At 35.7% G+C, this 17,997-nt stretch overlaps 8 protein-coding genes across 8 annotated transcripts; 4 read left to right on the top strand and 4 right to left on the bottom strand. All coding sequences in view use genetic code 12, as the record gives it.

Annotated features, from left to right (window-relative positions):
* Window positions 1-1,256: 1,256 nt before the first annotated feature.
* J8A68_005679 (uncharacterized protein) lies at window positions 1,257-4,041 on the top strand (the record flags this gene model as incomplete). The annotated part of the gene is made up of 4 exons (XM_049409771.1): window positions 1,257-1,376; window positions 1,712-1,887; window positions 2,019-2,301; window positions 3,400-4,041. The coding sequence occupies 4 exons, from the start codon at window positions 1,257-1,259 to the stop codon at window positions 4,039-4,041; spliced, it is 1,221 nt and encodes a 406-aa protein (XP_049261095.1).
* Window positions 4,042-4,092: 51 nt separating this feature from the next.
* On the top strand, window positions 4,093-6,187 carry J8A68_005678 (reverse transcriptase family protein; the record flags this gene model as incomplete). Its single annotated transcript, XM_049409770.1, has 3 exons — window positions 4,093-4,383; window positions 4,811-5,022; window positions 5,347-6,187. 3 exons carry the CDS (start codon window positions 4,093-4,095, stop codon window positions 6,185-6,187), a joined length of 1,344 nt encoding a protein of 447 aa, XP_049261094.1.
* A 1,827-nt stretch (window positions 6,188-8,014) lies between these two features.
* On the top strand, window positions 8,015-8,935 carry YHM1 (Yhm1p; the record flags this gene model as incomplete). Its single annotated transcript, XM_049409769.1, has 1 exon — window positions 8,015-8,935. The coding sequence occupies one exon, from the start codon at window positions 8,015-8,017 to the stop codon at window positions 8,933-8,935; it is 921 nt and encodes a 306-aa protein (XP_049261093.1).
* A 1,052-nt stretch (window positions 8,936-9,987) lies between these two features.
* J8A68_005676 (uncharacterized protein) lies at window positions 9,988-11,626 on the bottom strand (the record flags this gene model as incomplete). Its single annotated transcript, XM_049409768.1, has 2 exons — window positions 9,988-11,549; window positions 11,614-11,626. The coding sequence occupies 2 exons, from the start codon at window positions 11,624-11,626 to the stop codon at window positions 9,988-9,990; spliced, it is 1,575 nt and encodes a 524-aa protein (XP_049261092.1).
* A 380-nt stretch (window positions 11,627-12,006) lies between these two features.
* On the top strand, window positions 12,007-13,275 carry J8A68_005675 (uncharacterized protein; the record flags this gene model as incomplete). The annotated part of the gene is made up of 1 exon (XM_049409767.1): window positions 12,007-13,275. One exon carries the CDS (start codon window positions 12,007-12,009, stop codon window positions 13,273-13,275), a length of 1,269 nt encoding a protein of 422 aa, XP_049261091.1.
* Window positions 13,276-13,440: 165 nt separating this feature from the next.
* Window positions 13,441-14,441, bottom strand: RPL25 (60S ribosomal protein uL23; the record flags this gene model as incomplete). The annotated part of the gene is made up of 2 exons (XM_049409766.1): window positions 13,441-13,862; window positions 14,435-14,441. The coding sequence occupies 2 exons, from the start codon at window positions 14,439-14,441 to the stop codon at window positions 13,441-13,443; spliced, it is 429 nt and encodes a 142-aa protein (XP_049261090.1).
* Window positions 14,442-14,886: 445 nt separating this feature from the next.
* J8A68_005673 (mitochondrial 37S ribosomal protein YmS18) lies at window positions 14,887-15,543 on the bottom strand (the record flags this gene model as incomplete). Its single annotated transcript, XM_049409765.1, has 1 exon — window positions 14,887-15,543. One exon carries the CDS (start codon window positions 15,541-15,543, stop codon window positions 14,887-14,889), a length of 657 nt encoding a protein of 218 aa, XP_049261089.1.
* A 1,390-nt stretch (window positions 15,544-16,933) lies between these two features.
* J8A68_005672 (uncharacterized protein) lies at window positions 16,934-17,434 on the bottom strand (the record flags this gene model as incomplete). Its single annotated transcript, XM_049409764.1, has 1 exon — window positions 16,934-17,434. The coding sequence occupies one exon, from the start codon at window positions 17,432-17,434 to the stop codon at window positions 16,934-16,936; it is 501 nt and encodes a 166-aa protein (XP_049261088.1).
* Window positions 17,435-17,997: the final 563 nt, after the last annotated feature.

Here is a 17,997-nt window from a genome sequence, read left to right as displayed (position 1 = left end):
GGTGATGATACAATTTGGAGAGAGTTGGTCTGGATTTCAAATGGATCGGGTATAAATCCTTTCATACTGAATTATCCACCTGACCAATGGATAGTTTTGTATGACTGGGTTTCATCTGATTTCACCGGAAGAAGGTTTGACTTGATCCAGGTCGGAATGGTAAATGAAGAATATGATCAATAATTAGAGTAGGATTTCAATATTTTGGTAATGGACAATTACGATGGTGATGATGACGATTTTTGATGGACACTTCAATTGTGGTGATGGAAAATTTCAATGTGGGTTTGAATGTTAGTGATGGGAATTTTGATTTCGATTTGAATGTTGGTGTTGGAACAGTTTCAATAATGGTGGTGGACGTTTCCATTGCCACTTTGAGGATGGTGGTAGAAGCATTTGAATGGTGGTAATTCTTGTGGGTTTCAAAGGGGGCGATATACTTTTGGAAGAATTACATGTGGAATTCAATGAAGAAGAGGAATTGACAGTGTTACGATATGGCGAGAGTTGGGCCGGATTTCATAGATCAGTGTAATCCTTTCATATTGAATTAGATACCTGACAAATAGTTGGTTTGTGTGATGGATTTTTATCTGATTTCAGAGGAAGAAGGGTTGACTCAATCTAAGTTGGAAGACAAGTGTGGGATTCAGTGGTGTGGAATTCAATGATGCTGATAGAAATTGACGACGTATTTGACGTGGAGCCCAATTAAGATGAAGAAAATAGAACAGAGAGATACTGCAGAGAATATGAGTGCACAGTAATCGGCACTAGTAAGTTGCAGCTATCATGGTTTATCGAACAACATGAAGGCCATGTCGTTATTTGCACTATGGGCTTGACTTGGTTCTTGGCATGTAGAAGCTAACTGTATAATAATCTTCTTTTCTTTGAAACTGTAGTACTGCAATGCTCTAAAGGAAATTGCTTGATCTTTATACTCTGTTTATAGTAGTTCCACATCCGATGATATTGGGGGAAGGGGTTGCTCTCTGGTAAATTGATCCGAGTGAACTCAATGAAGCGAAATTGCACGAGATACGTGTTTCTAAGAAGATTATAATACAAAAAGGCAAAGGAATATATTAAAGGAAAAGTTCTATATAGATCAATATACACTCAGCTTTTTGATTTCTAGAAAACCTTGCCCTTCACAAGAAAATCTCTATTCAGGGGTTTTCGCAAAAATCATATGGACTCTGGGAACCATATACCCTTCACAAATCGTTCAGGGATTCCACAGAAACCCCATGACGCCTTGTCAGCCTCCTTGGAAACCTCGTCCTTCACAAATCAGCGGTTTGACAGAAGGCAACTGGAATGAGTTTTCTTGGGTAACCTTACCCTTCGTCGTCGAAATCGGCTCAGGGGTGCCCATAGAAAACTTGCACACGAGATAAGGCATCATGACTTAGCTGGGAACTATAGATAACAAAGCAATCAAAACAACACCAGCGATCAGACTAAGCAGAGCAATCAATACAACCACCAAAACCTGTCCAATCAGCAATAGTAGGTTTTGGTTTGAGTAGGATAGCTCTGTGTCATCTGGGGAAGTAATTCCAGTACCTGAAGGAAAACAATTGAATTTACATTTAATTTGGAAACATGTAGTATCGTGATGAAAATTTACCCTGTTCAATTAGATTAGCATTTGCAGCTGCTTGGAGTATTTCCGAAAATCAGAATTTTAAGGGTGACGAAGTCCGGGCCAGTTGTCTTAGATACAGGGTCCATTAAGCAGATTCGTGAGGTGGTTCGTGATGATCGTGGACATTTGAAACAACAGAATGCTTATAACTATATTTCATCAATGTATTTTATTGTTAACCTACATGAATATCTCCAGGCATTTATTAAGAGTTGTGACACTTGTCAGAAGTATGATGGTACGATGCTGAAAGCTGCTCCACTTTATCTACATGTTCCAGGTGCTTTCTTTGATACTGTGGTAATTGATACAGTCTTCCTCAATGATCATTATCTTGTTGTTGCCCGTGACGAATTTTCAGGGTGGGGGTGGAGGCCTGTGCTATGCTGGAATTATCAGGCACTGCTATTGCTGATTTTCTTTATCGAGATCTCATTTGTCGGTTTGGTTATTTCACGAAGCTCAAAACTGATAATGGAAAAGAATATGTTAATGAAGTTGCTGATCAGTTATTATATGACTATGGTATCACACATCTCAAATCAATTGAACATCATCATCAAGGAAAATCCTACCAAATTGCTGCATGCGCTTTCGGATTGTTACTTTCTATTTGGCCAAAAGAAGTTGATGTCGCCCGCTTTGTGCAAGTCACGCACGAACATATTGAGAACCTTCGTGCAAGAATTCCAGAAGTTTTAGAACGTGCTAGTGAACATTTTTTCGCTATCCCCCAGGTTGGAACCATTTCGGGATACACTTTCATTCTTCAATATGTTTGTTGCCTTTTTCGGTTATTCCAGTACAATTAATTTTCTGCTCATGGTGTACTCATTTTATCGTACCATTAGTTTATTCACACACAAGCCTCCATCCCGGGATCCAAATCAACGTTGTCATTGATGAGACTCACTGCCTTTTACATGAATATGACTTTAGACATTTTAAGAATTTTGGTAATGGATCATTGAACTTATTTTGGAAAAGACTATTCTTTTGCGGATGATATTAACATTTACATGAATACAACTGAGGAACAAGAAAACGTTATGCGAGAACTAAGACATTTTGAAATCGCCACCAACAGTAAAATCAGCGAGGAGAAAACTAATCTATATCATTATTCAACAAAAGCACCACCCAATAACCTTCCATTTGAACAACTATCTATCCAGACCCAGGTTGAAGACAATTTTGAACAAGATGTTGTTGAAAAGTTGCATGTTGCGGCATCTAAAATGTTGGATTGTATAAAAGAAGTACCCAATCAAAATGGATTTCAATTATGTGTTCCATTAAAAGATGAAGACGAACTGGATATGATGACGATAAAAACAATTCGAAATTTCCTTTTGTATAAACCCGAGCAAGATTGCATTATGATTTAGTAGTTTGGGTAACAAGGATTTGTTACATTCAAAGCAAAGCAATAAATCTTCTCAACCAGTTGTTTTAACTTTGCTTGCGGAATCTTCCTTTGGATGGATCAACAAATAATTACCAAATATTCCTAATATACAGACATTTCAGGGTCTCGTATTTAGAGTTTTAATATATATTTTTTCCTTTATACTTTACTTTTCCACCTTACGTTATACGAGCGCGACTAATCAACAGATTCCTGAAGTTGATGAAATTGTTATTGTACCATTACTGGGAGATCCAAACTTGAAGTAGATCAAGTGAAAGTTGATGATAGTATTCATGATTTAGTTGGGTCTAAGATTTATGTGGATGCATAGATTGGGAATATTCCAGTGAGATTGAAGATTGATAATGGTTCACAAGCAACATTGATCAATCCAAAGACAATTGTAGGGTTAAATTTGGAAATCAAACAGTTGAAATTTCCAGTTTCAATGAAGGCAGCAAATCAAATGGAGCTGACTTTAAAGAAGTATGTGGACACTATGTTGATCATTGAGGGGATAGAGTTACAGGTTCTGATGTTTCTCCATGATAATACTCCTGTTGGTTCGGTTCTTTTGGGTACCAATTTTCAAGATAAATATAAATTATCACTCGTGCATAATCCTGAATCTGTGGATAAGGAAGGTTTCATTTATTATGGTGGAAAATTAAGAAGAATTCCAGTTGTTAGTGTAAAACCTAGTGATAATATTGATGTTGAACCAGCTGAAATTGTTGAAATTTCAAATAATGACAAGTTAAAGATAATCTTGAATGAGGTGGTAAACAAACCACCAAAGGCTGAAGGTGATTATTTTATTAGGAAACTCGGGGACATCGAATCTGTTTTCTATTTAGAGGGAGGGTCTCCAGGTCGTTTAAAACCTGAAGTACATCCTCTAGTAAAGATAAATCTTGGAACTCATGAACCTTGGAGACTTAAGACATTCTATTGGGGAACAAAAGCGACTTAGCTATACCATTACTTCATTCGATGATTCAAGCGGGACAGTTGGTATTTTCTGATGCAAACTTATAGGAATCCATGGTTCCTTATAATGAAAAAGAACAAAACCCCAAGAATGTTGATTGACTTGAGAGAATTGAATAAGAATGTGGAACTTGAAGGAGCTCACCCATTGAGTGTTGAAGATTTGACATCAGAATTTGCTGGTAATGCGTTTAACAATTTGATCGATGTGAAGAATGCTTACTTTCAAATCCCTTTGCATTCTGAAACGAGTGATGCCACAAGTTTTATGACTCAACTTGGATTGTTGAAGTATTCAATGTTGCCACAAGGGTTCATAAACAGTGTTAGTGAATTTCAAAACATACTTGCTAGGATATTATGTTCAGTTGGGGGAAGTGGCTTTCAACTTTATTGACGACATTGCTGTCAAAGGTCCACTGGTATCAACTTACAAGTCGAGTCCAGTCGAAGCTAAGAAAGCATTTGGATGATGTTGTTTCACTTTTGAGTTTATTGTACCATCACCACACTTAACCATAATCAAATAAACATTAGCTTCATTGTTCACATGCAAGAAAACATGCTAGGATATCATCTGTGTATTTGTTCTGCGTAAGTTGATAACCATCTGCAGTCTTAGCAAATCTTCGCCACGTCAACTACACCTTCCATTGGCCAACCATGATCGAACTAAGAACGACTATTAGATGTCACAAGGATTTTGATCCCAAACTTGAAATTAACACCAAAAACATGAAGCTGGTTTGAAGATAAATCCTATGAAGTTGCATTTGGCTGCCTCTACTGGCGTGTTTTTGGGATATAAGGTCACACCTGAAGGGAAGACTTTAGATGATGATCATATGACGAAATTAGGAGATTATCCATTGCCAATGGATAAGAAACAATTATTGAGATGGTTAGGATTGATAAATTATTATAGACTGTTAATAGCTGCTTTTCTGGAATTAACTGCTCCGTTGTATTCATTAGCTAATTTCCGTCAAGTCCACAATTGGAACTAAGGAAGCATTTGGATGATGATGTCTCAGTTTTGAGGTTGTTGAATGAAGCTGGTTTGAAGATTAACCGGATCAAGTTACATTTTTGAAGTTCAAGTATTTGTGCAATGGAGACGTTATTGTTTTTTCAGATCACCAGTCGCTCAGTATTATCCAGAGCAAACCACTCAATGTCCCTTGTTACTTAAATAACTTTAGAGATCTAATCGGTGTTTTAAATAAATCAAGATGGTTTTCGGTTCTTGATTTGAAAGCGGCCTACCATCAGATTGGTGTTACTCCAGACACTTCACGAAAATTTGGAATCATCACACATATGGGAAATTTCAACTTCATGACGCTACCATTTGGCGCAGTCAATATGCACCTTTTGTTTTTTCACAATTCCTTGTTGATATATTACCACGAGATGGAGGGGTATTCTCCTACATGGATGATATTTTATTTTATCATGAAAACTTACAAGACCATATTGAGAAGGTAAAGCAGGTTTGTAGCATTTTAAATCATCACGGTCTCCAGATTAATATAAAGAAGACAAAGTTATTGAAACAACAGGCTGATTTTTTAGGGTATACAATATCGGAAAGTCAAATTACTCCTACCAAAGACAAAGTTCAAGCGATTCATAATTGGAATGTTCCTACCACATCAACCGAGGTAAGATCAATCGTCAACTTCACAAATTTTTTTAGGCAGTTTATACCCAACTTGTCAGAATATACGGCACCATTGACAGACTTAATCAAAGATAAGGCAGCAAAGCATACTAAGATTGAACACACTGAAGCTTCTCGTAAAGCATTTGAATCATTGAAACAACATCTTATTAGATTACCCAAGATTTTCATATATGACCCAGATAAGACAACTTATATCTTCACTGACAGTTCAGATCGTGCTATTGGAGGTTTTATTTGCCAAAGTCACCATATTGATGGAATTGACACCACGGCTTCGAGTAGCAGATTTTTAGATGTACTTGGTGCATACTCTCCAGAAATCAGATATCTTCCAGGAAAGAAGAATTATATTCTCTCAAGGTACCAAACCACAAACACCGCGGATCAGAGTGAGAAGCTGAAACCACCAAACCAATGTGCGCTCTATTACTTGAAGATTTAACTGAAACTCACCTTGAAGAAATCAAGCAACATCACGAAGCACAAACAGCAGAAAGTGAAACGACCTGAATATCGTGTCAGTAGTTTATGCAATTATACACCCAATGAGACTGACTTTCATCTCGCATACATTCTGTGATTATGAATCCCATTTATAATAAAAGATACACTTTTGAATAATCATTTCAATACACTAAAAATATCATCTGAAAACATACAAAAATCAAAAAAAATTATTAATTTACAACAATTGATTGGCAATAATTATATCAGGAAACTCAACAGATTAGAATAAGATTCGGGTAGCGTCACGATTCATATATGCATACATAATCATACATCATTTGGTTTGACACTTGGAGATTATCTACTTGATGAAAATTCGTTCCTGTTAGCAAGACCAGCAAAATTGATCGACCAAAAACAATATTCCTCTTTAATCGGATTTATGGAGTTCTTAATGGAAGGGAACTATACATTAAAATTGCAGAATTATATGGTCAAGGAAAATATATCTTTGGTCACAGGCTGAACATTTAAACACTGGGCTGAGGATCAACTATCAATTGACACATTTGACTATACTCTTTCTCAATTACCTCCTAGGACTGTCAGTGAAACTATCAAACTTAAGGAATTTGGAGGTAAAATTTTAATCCCTCTTCTTAATTTGTCTCAGTTCGAACTGAATACAAAAATTGTGATTATTGTTTGTTAATTGATTAATATATTGATAGATGGACATTCCTGGGTTTAACCCTTAATACACAACATTTTTGATTAACTAACATATTCTTTAGAAGGATTTCCAATACAAGGGGTAATTAGCCAGAATCATCCAATTTACAACCCTCCTTTTTCCATTTTTTTGGGTAGCAGAGTGATAATAGTTAGTAGATATTATCATTGTATGTAGTCGATGTTTGCAAAATGAATCATCTAATTCAAAGTATCTTCTTATTCATATATGATTACTTCTAAGTCATAAAAGGATTAAAAGTGTTTTGTCGAAAAAGAACAACAACAATTGAACAACAATGTGTTGGTTGTAAATTTTTTTCATTGGTTGAGATTAAAAAGTGAGGAGAGAGAGAGAAACAACCACACCTCACACAATGAAATTGATACACATTACACGACTAGTCCCGTATGTTCTACTGTGTAAGTACAAATTGTAATTAGCTAATGAACAATGAGCCAATGATACCCAGAATCATAACTATTTAACGCTAGTAAAGATTCTTGGATATAGTATGTGTTTGTCAAGTTTTGTAGGTTTTTATGCTAGCCTTGAAATGTCAACATTCATAGACACTGGCATTTTGACATTACTGGAGAAAGGCTTATTCCACGGAGAGGCTCAAGATTGTACTCCAAACTGTTTACTGATCTGCTCGTGGATTCATCAACGGTAGTTAGGCATTAGAAGACTAGAATTGTTCTACAAAGCTTATCCATGGAGAATATTTGCCCGGCGCAACAGTCGCTATTTGGTTTAATAAGAGGGATAAGTATATTATATGAGAACTCAAATCAAGCTCGGCCGGAGAATGAGAAAATGTAATAAGATTAAAAGGAGAAACTGATTGACTACTAGAAATAGGTTTATCCGCCTAGTTTTCACGTGTCAAGTTATAGAATTTTTGGGTTGAGTCATCTTTCATCCCTAATTAAGTAACAAGAAAAATTAACCGCGATGTAAAAAATTTTTTATTTGACTCAAATTTTACATCAACAATGAAACAAAAAAAATTTTTCATTTTCATAAATCGTAAATACACTTTCCATCAAACTCTCTTGATTCAACTGTAGCTTAATATCCCTAATAATGTCCCCAACTGCTCATTCATCTACTGATAAGAAACAATCTGGTATTGCCAGAGTCCTTGGTTCTGCCGGTGCCGGTATTTGTGAAATTGCCGTCTTTCATCCAGTTGATACCATTTCCAAAAGATTAATGTCAAATCATGGTAAAATCAATTCAACTGCTCATTTAAATACTGTTATTTTTAGAGATCATGCACAACAAGCATTAGGTAAAAGATTATTTTCTTTATTCCCTGGTTTAGGATATGCTGCTTGTTATAAGATTTTACAACGTGTTTATAAATATGGTGGACAACCATTTGCTAATGAATTTTTAAGTAAAAATTTCAAAGATAGTTATGATGCAGTATTTGGTCCAAAGACAGGTAAAGCATTATTATCAGCTACTGCTGGTTCTTTAATTGGTATTGGTGAAGTTGTCTTGTTGCCTTTGGATGTCTTGAAGATTAAACGTCAAACAAACCCAGAATCATTCCGTGGTAGAGGTTTCCTTACAATTATTAAAGATGAAGGTTTTAGTTTATATAGAGGTTGGGGTTGGACTATGGCAAGAAATGCTCCTGGTTCATTTGCATTATTTGGTGGTAATTCATTTGCTAAAGAATATATTTTTGGATTAAAAGATTATTCTCAAGCTACTTGGACTCAAAATTTTATTACTTCTATTTTTGGTGCTTCATCATCTTTAATTGTTAGTGCTCCATTGGATGTTATCAAGACTAGAATTCAAAATAAAGATTTCAATAATCCACAATCTGGTTTTACTATCTTAAAGAATATGATTAAAAATGAAGGTTTTAGTGCTTTCTTTAAAGGTTTAACTCCAAAATTATTAACTACTGGTCCTAAATTGGTTTTCTCATTTGCTTTAGCTCAATCTTTGATTCCTGCATTTGATAAATTATTAGCTGGTTCCAAGTAAAACATTTGTATATAAGTAATATTCCTTTATTATTATTTTGTATATAGATTTATAATTATTTAGAGGAATAGAAATAGAAAGTTTAAATAATCTTTAGGAGAATCAATTGGTGGGGCAAATTGGATATCGGGCTTTGGGATGTTTCTTTTATCTCGAAAAGATCTGCGACATTTTGCAACTCAAAAATGTCGTAACCCCGAATTATGCAATGTCTTTCAATTTACAAATAGAGTGTTCCATTTGAACCGAGGTCAGCCCCCAATCGTTACTAACAAAACAATTGAGGGTAGTGAATCTAGAACGAAAGTGTCTGGGTTAGGATTTATCAATAGATCGTTTTGACAGAATGTTACAATACAAATAAAAGGTTCTATTCACTTATTGGAAAGCTTTAATTATTGATTAATTTGCAGCTATTTGGAAATAAAATAAAGTCAATTCTGTGCAACTACTTATCTTATTCTATGAATTCTTGAAATGCCTTCTAGATTCATACTAATCCAAAGAGAGTAGTGGTAAGTTATCGTTTATAGTTGTAGTTGTGTTTCATTTGTTAATAGTAATAATGATTACTAAGAAATTTTGAAACGACCGAGAAAAACAGAAAAACGTGTGTATCAAACAAGCAACCGTTTTGTTGTAATGGCAAAAAACGTGACTTTGAAACACATCATACTTTCTATTTATAAATTAAAAGATATACACCTCATCTTCTTTATCTTTTACATCTTTCTATTCATCTTCATTATACACTTACTACTGCACTTGCTACTTATTACTGTCGTTGCTGCTAGCACTTACTATCTATTAACTTAATATACTCATCGCATAAAATGAAAATACTATTGTGGTTTATATACTTAATTAAGTTCAATCTACTACAACTAATAGTTCATAATAGTAGGAATAATGATAGAAACATACAATATCTAGATAGTTCTATATTTGCAAAAGAAGTTGCTATTCCTTGCAAAACAACCAATGATAATCATAGTATGGATCCAAATAAAGTATTACTAAATAATCTAACCGATATCCCAGCCAATATGGAACTATGACCCTAATGATAATGTCTGAATTCCAGATACATCATAATAACCCAACCGTTTAATCCCATTCACTTCATTAATCCAACGTTTTCTAGTTAATATCTTATCCAATTCTTCAATAGACAGTTTATTTTCAATCAAACATAATCGAAATACCAGTTCACTCTTTTTCTTCTCTCGCTGTAATTTCTCCATTGCTAGTTCTCGTAATCCTCCATTGCTATTGGCAATATTCATCGCACTCTTGAGTAAATTTCGACAATTATTCACCAACACTTCCTTGTTCTTTTCCGCCGGTTCATATCCGGTGATTTGACTTCGTTGAAGATCTATATCGGCCCTAGCAATAATTACGCCACTTAATTGGGCAATCAAGGTGCCTAATCCTGTGGGTGATTTTCTCTTGGTGGTTATCTGCTGGTTTAAGAGTTCTTGAGCTGATTTCAAGAAGTTGGTTTGTTCAGATAGACATTTCCAAACCATTTCCAGGTTTGAATAATTGGAGATTGAAATATCATGACGGTCTAATATGGTTTGGATATTGTCGGATGCAATCATATACCGTTCTGGTATGTCTGGAAGAGTTGGGTTCTGCTTCCAAAGATCTATGACTTGAAATATATCAGTATATGTCAATCCGATGATTAATGTCTTAGCGATGATTAATTCATTGATATGATCTTGTGATAGGTTTTCGAGCATGGGATGAGGGGATTTGATACTGAAATTGTCGATTAATGTACTGGTTGTATTATCACACAATTGTAATAATTCGGCAGTTAGTTGATTAATATAATCGATTTGGGAATCCAGTTGAATATGTTCATACACGGATTGAATTAGTTTATATCCTGCAAGTACCGTATCATAAATATCAACCGGTTGGATAACCTCTCCACTCTCATATTCCTCTTCTTCTTGTTTCGACTCCCCAGGACTCCCATTGCCATTCCCACCACTACTGCTCCCACCCCCATCAATCTCATTCAATTCACCAACAAATCTCTCCAAATCGCCACACTGTCGTCCAATCAACTCCTCAAACACCTTACTCGCCTTCATATACACCCCAACCACCTCATCCATCTCCATATCCCTATCTCCCCCATCATCGTCTAATAACTCAGTATACACCACTGCTAGATTATACAACAAATCCCCATCCACTTTCCCCCCAGTGTTCACACTCACATTCACAGCCAGTTCATGCACCCTCACAATCTCATCCAATCCCACCACCACCGAATCCGAACCCACATTCAACTCCGGAATCTCATCCATGATAATATTCCCGTCTTTGAATAGGTTCCAAACATGAAACATCAACCTAGCGGAATTATACACCGTTTCAGGATCAGGACTTGTCCCGAGGTGAAGAGATGTAAGATAGGCAACGTGGGCTTTTTGATAGAAGCGGAGTGCTTTGGGTATATCGGAACCTAGCCATCTGTCTCCGGATTCTTCATTGGTGGTGGCTTGTTCGAGATAGTCTTGGGCTGTGATTGGGGTGGTGGTGGTTGTGGGGGTGGATTGTGGTTTGAGTCTTGGTATTCTTGGGAGTTTTCCTAGAATGGGGTGTGTTAGTGATTGCGAGAATGGCGAGAGAGGAATTGAGGGGTGGACACTTACTTTTTGATGACATTGGGTGTGGGTGTCTTGTGATGATTAGAAGAGAATTGACGAGATGAGAAAGGGTTTGAAAAATTATTAAACGCGTCGTAAAATCAACGAGGCTAATAAAAATAAATCGTACAATAGACATAACCAAGGTAGACCCCAAACAAAGTACAGACAATGCCAGCACAGACATATACCTCCCTCACAGACCTCCCATCCCCTTTCGATATCCTCAACTCCTCCTCATCATCATCCAGCATCCGAATCAAACTCCCCATCCTCCTACTTGGTCTCTTCAAATCAAAAACCACCCCCAAGGGAATAATAGTCTTCACCGACCTCTCCACCATCCTCCACCCAACTCCGTTCCTCTCACCTACTACACCACCTGAACTCACAAACCAAATGACGAAAAACCCCTACAAAATAAATCAAATCGAAATTGATCCGTCTAAATTATTCACCTGTGAAATCACCCCAAAACAATTTGACGAAATAAAGAAAACATTACGAAGTTTCTTAACCAATGACAACGGAGGTGAATATGTGAAAACTCGATGGACTAACCTATCCAACGATTTCCTCTTCGCCAAGATCGATTTCAGACTTGGGGTGAATCCTGAATTGCAAAGTCTTGTTGGTCAATCGATGAATTATATCGAGATTGCCAATGACAAGAATTTCGCTGACGTGTTTGGAGATACTGAGATGTATTTAAGTATGATAGGATTAATCAAAAGACTTGAATCGATGACGAAAGGGAGATATTTCAAGATTACGTCACATACTTATAAACTTTCGAAATTTTGTGGAAGATATGATGAGACTCAACCAAAGTTGGAATCTCAATTCCATGGGGAATATCCTGCTTCTGGGGCACCTCCTGCCAAGAGAAGACATACGGGGACTGATTTGTTGTTTGGTCATAATAAAGTGGCATCAGATTCACAACTTCCTCTATTCACCCAACCTCCACCACCACCACCACCTCCAGTATCAGCCCCACCGGCGTTCCAATCACCATTATCGCCAATCCCAGCCAGTCAAATCACAAACACCACCACCGACTCAGACACCCAATATTCCACCCCACAACTCCAAGTCCCCAAAACTCTCTTACCCCAACCATCACAACACCCACCAACCACCAGCACCCAAGAAGAACAAGAAGCCGACACTTCCAGCAATACAACATTCGTCGCATCCTCGCAATGGTCACTCACGACCTCGCAGGCCATTCTCACCCGCACCACCATCAAAAACCTCTGCCTCTCAGAATCCACCCCGGGGAAGATATTTCAATTCGACGGGAAGATAATTGGATCCATCCCAAACACGGGGATGATTGTGATTAAACCATATTTGAGGACTATGAAACTTGCCCCGATTAAATTTGTCGTGAGTGATGATGATACTGACGGAACGAGTTGTAGAGTATTGGTTGAATTACGGAGTGAGGAGGAGTTATGTAGGTTTGTGGGTGTGAGAGAGGTGGAGGAGGTGTATGATATATTGGGGGATTTAGAGAGGGGGTTGGATGATTTGATGGGGAGATGGGATAGGTTTAGGAAGATTAGAGTTAAGAAATGTTTTGAAGGGGAGGAAGAAGATGATATGAAAGTTTGGTATTGGGGGTTGGAATCTACTCTTGATGATCTTCTTCAGAATAGATAGATATATTTACATATGATAAGTAATTAGTTCGTTTTCTAAAGATATAATTGATAATCTCTTTATAATTAAAATACAAAAGGTGTGTAGCTATAGGTCATTCTCGTAAAATATACTCCTGTTTTATTAAATATTAAACTATACAAAAAGGACTTTTTTCAAAATCGATTAGATGTAACCGATTCTGTTAGCAACATCCAAAGCATCATGATCAGCAGTTAATCTGATATAAGCCTTCTTAGTACCATTTGGTCTAACTAAAGTGTTAACATATAAGACATCAACGTTATATAATTCCTTAACAGCAGCCTTGATTTGGTGCTTGTTGGCTTTTAAATCAACTTGGAAAACTAAAATGTTACCATCTTCAACCTTCTTCATGGCGGTTTCAGAAGCAATTGGGGATTGGATGATCTTGTAAGCATCTAATCTGGTGTAGTGTGGGACAGACTTACGGGCGTATTTTGGAGATCTAGATAACTTTAAAGTCTTTGGTAATCTGAAAGTAGTAGAGGTTCTAACTTTAAGAGCCTTGGAGGCGTTGGTACCCTTTAAAGCGGCTTTCTTGGCAGCGGTAGCTTTGGTGTTTGCTAAAAAAGTAATGTTAGTATTATTGATCTTTGTTGGGGTTAGGCTGGATATGAGAATATGGAAAGAGTTCGGTCATCGTGATTGAATATTTGGTGGATACTAATAAGGAGGAGGGTCGATGCATGAGAATAGGATGACTTCCCGTATAAATAATAACACTCTGCACTGTGAAGACGGAAACTCACACTCTATTGATTTCATTTTAATTGTAGTAGATAGTAGTTATTCGTTTGGTGAAATCTGACAGTGTTTTTCTGACTTGAACTTTGATATCGAATTTGGTAGTAATAGTAGTAGTATTCTCTCTCAAAAGTTCAAAATAGTTGATGTATTTAATCATACTAGTTCAAGAAGTCGACATGAACTGCCTCTAGTTTGATAGTTGTACATATTGTCCCCCTTTCATCAAATTCCATCTCGATTATTTACTCTCAGTGAAAAACTTTTTCATCGGATTTCATCAAACTTGTAGATGTCCCCATAATTTCAAACATTCAACATAACGATAGATATACGTTCACTCTCTTTCCATGTCTAATCCAGTATAAGTTATTCTCTTTTAATAACATACGAGCCATTTTGTACTGTTTGATTATAACCTAATAAAATGAACTTATTCAAAAATATAAAAAAAATTTTGTATAGACTGAAAAATTAAAGAAATTTTCGCAGTACCATTTCGCACAGTGCAAACAACAGAGTAACACAATAGAGAGAGTGAGACTAAACTAAGAAATTTGATCACGTGAGTAGCAAATTTCTGTATCACTAAGAAAAAAAAGAATTTTAGTAGTGAGAACTATATTGTCGTGTGAATGACAAAACGGATGAATTCTGCATATAATACCATCACGTGCACTTGCTCCAAGTTTAGGGTTCATGCCCTACCTCTCGGAATCTCACCTAATATCAACATACTCTCAATATAATCAATACATCCATAAACTCACACTAACTGTAAATTAAATATATACAAGAGAATATATATATACATATAAGGCAAAATACTCCAATATAAACACTCTATAAACGACGGAGTTTCTTTGAACGAGACCCCCCGAATTTCAAAACAGTTGCATCAGTCATTCTTACCACATTCTTTCTAAGAGCTGAACCTTCTTTACCTAATAAAGCATCTTGAAATGCTTGTCTACCTTTACCAAAATTCTTCATCACGATTTCTACTTTTTCATCAGGACCAATTAAATTTTGTTCTTGAATAGTTTGAAACATTTTAGTTGCAACTTGGAAACCAGCTTCATATTCTTGTCTTTGAGATTTTCTAAAACCCAATTGACCAGCAGATATTGTTACTTTTGTTTTATGAGGTAATTGTAAATAATATAATACTTGTTCATTATATGATAAATGAGGATTATTTTCCATGAATTTAATATCTTCAACTACGGCAACTAATTGACATCTAGTATTATGTTTATTAAAATGAGCATATAATTTCCAAAAAACAACACGTTCAGTGGCACTATTGTTGGCGGAGATTTTCTTGGATTGAAGTCCATGTTTGTTTAATGTAGATGAAATAGATGGTCCTTGTTGATTCACCAATGATGTGGAGAATGGTTGTGTTTTGATGATTTGTGATGATTTGATTATATTGGAAGTGATAGATGATGATATGTTGGGTCTACCAAATATCAATCTATTTACTCTGGCAAACATAGCGCGTATATTTATATGCTCTTGTGTATAGTTTATCCCCCCTAAAGTATTAAAAGGATAATAGTCTCTATGGCTCTGTTGATGCCTGAGTGTTGAAAATTTTCTAGCGCAGTTTTGGTTGGTTGGAAATATCAAACAACAAAGAAAAAATTAAATTTCCATATCTTGATTACGTAATCAAAATAAATTCTTACTTATGGAATGATTAAAAAAGGATACAAACCATTCATTTAACATTCATTTCTTTAATTAGTAAAGTGAGGTTCTCTGACATATATCACTGATTACTTTAACCTCATTTAGGTGTTTTTTTTCAGTAGACCAGGTCAACTAGATGCATAGTACCCCATCCCAACAAAGGTCTGTGTTTATTTGGTTGCAAAAAAAGCGCACTTTAATGAATGAATCTTGAATTGATGGAAAGTACACTTGTGTGACACCTTTAATGATATTTTGCCAAGGTCCTATGATATCCCATCCAGTTATTCGTCTAAGAGTGGGATTGCGAAAATATTCAAATCAACAAAAAAAGGAATATTGGCAAGTTTTATTGCAAAAAGATGGATAATAATTGCATTCCAACTTAAAGTATACAAACGTAGAAAGTGAAATAAACACAAAAGTACTAGGAATAGCAAGTTGTACACAGAGGCATTACATATGTTTTCAATAGCCGGCCCAGGAGAAATTGAAAGCTGAGGCAATATCAAACCTAACAATCACCCCGAGGCAATCTATGTCACGTTCAGTCCCAACCTATGTAGCTGCTAGGGTATTGGTTTTAATAGGTTATGCTTTAGGTGGTCTAATAACCCCTTAGCAGTTCGTCTATAGCAATAGTACCAACCATCAATTATGGGTCATACCATATGAGTGAAAAGTGGTAGAGCTACCAAGTGTATTCCAGATAGTGGCTGAGTTGAAGCGCCGGTCCCCCGCCTTAAGAGAAGGTAGATAGAAAAGATGAACAAGTGATTGGCTAGTATTGATAGACATTCGGAAGATACAAAAATTTACTGATAGATATTCATACAAATTTATAGCCATAGTAACAATTGAGTCATACTTAAAGAAAAGTTGATTGAACTCTAACCTTAAAGTACTAGTAACTGATAAGGCTAGCAAAAATGTTTTAATTACATGTATGTTGAGTCATTTTCTAAATCTGAGTTCTTACATTCCATGGCTTTGTTAGTTAATAATAAAACTGGTTGCGGGGGGCTTCTGATTCGATATAGCTTACCCTCTTTTGAGTTTCCTTCTCATTAGATAATAAGCAGGCTAAATCACTTTACCATCAAAACTTTATCTGTGGGGCGAGCCCCTTGGTCAAAGAATAATCTAAATTTGTGTACCATTGGTGGGCCCCTTATATTTTCGGCAAACACAGTTAGAGAAGTTCCTTGTTGATGTCAATATAGCGGGTTGTGTGACAAAAGTCATTAAATTGCTTGCTTAATGAATATCCATAACCCATATCTTTGAATGCCTTGGACATGTGATTTTCACACAAATGCAAAACTAATTTGTCCTCATCGTTTAAACAAACTTTGAATGCAAAAAAGGCAACCAAATCATCCGAATCTTTTTTTGTAAACCATACCACTACTAACCCCGGTTCAGTCCATTCAAATTCCTTGAACAACTTCCAGTCTTTTCCTATGTGACGGACGTATAAATCGCCATATTGTTCATCTATAAGATCACAGAACTGTTTCAATTGTTCATCAGGTAGGTCTCCTCCTAAGCGGCAATGAGACTCGAATCCATCAAGTTTAAATACTTTCTTCAGTTGTTCTACCAAATTATTACCTATATGATCCATCAATATAGCATTACTCTCATCAAATTCGAGAAATTCTTCTCCATTTATTTCACAGTTGATCTTCATCTTTATATTACGAATACAAATAAAAGGTTATTACCATACAATAAAGGTTATTACGAATACAAATAAAAGGGTTAAGTAAAAGTGAAAATTTTTTAAGACAGTAGAAAAAATAAATATCAACCAACTTTTCTATTACTTGTAAAGTTAACTTAACTAACAACAGAAAATAACAACAACAACAACAACCAAAAAAAAATAGATAATCAATTTATACGATAAACCTTTCTTATTACTACAACTTATTATTATTATTATAGAATATACAATAGATACATCATCACTACATCACATCACCACATCCATCCCAAATCATCAATAATTTAATTAATTCAATCAATCAATTTAATAGAATTCGTTAGTTATTCATCGATTAAAATTAAGGGAGATATCGATATATTTTGCCATCAACAACTCTCCATCCATCCATCAACTACCCAAAACTAATACATTAATCACCAGTAGTTGTTCAATATAGTCATTTACACACATTAAAACTATCAAAAAGTCTAGATTATATCATTAGATTGAATTTTATAAAAATCAACTTAATCAGTTGAATCATT

Source organism: Hemisphaericaspora subhashii, assembly GCF_019202705.1.
Source record: "Hemisphaericaspora subhashii strain CBS 10753 chromosome Unknown scaffold15, whole genome shotgun sequence".
NCBI lineage: Eukaryota > Fungi > Ascomycota > Pichiomycetes > Serinales > Debaryomycetaceae > Hemisphaericaspora > Hemisphaericaspora subhashii.
This window is presented reverse-complemented; position numbering and strand designations above follow the sequence as displayed.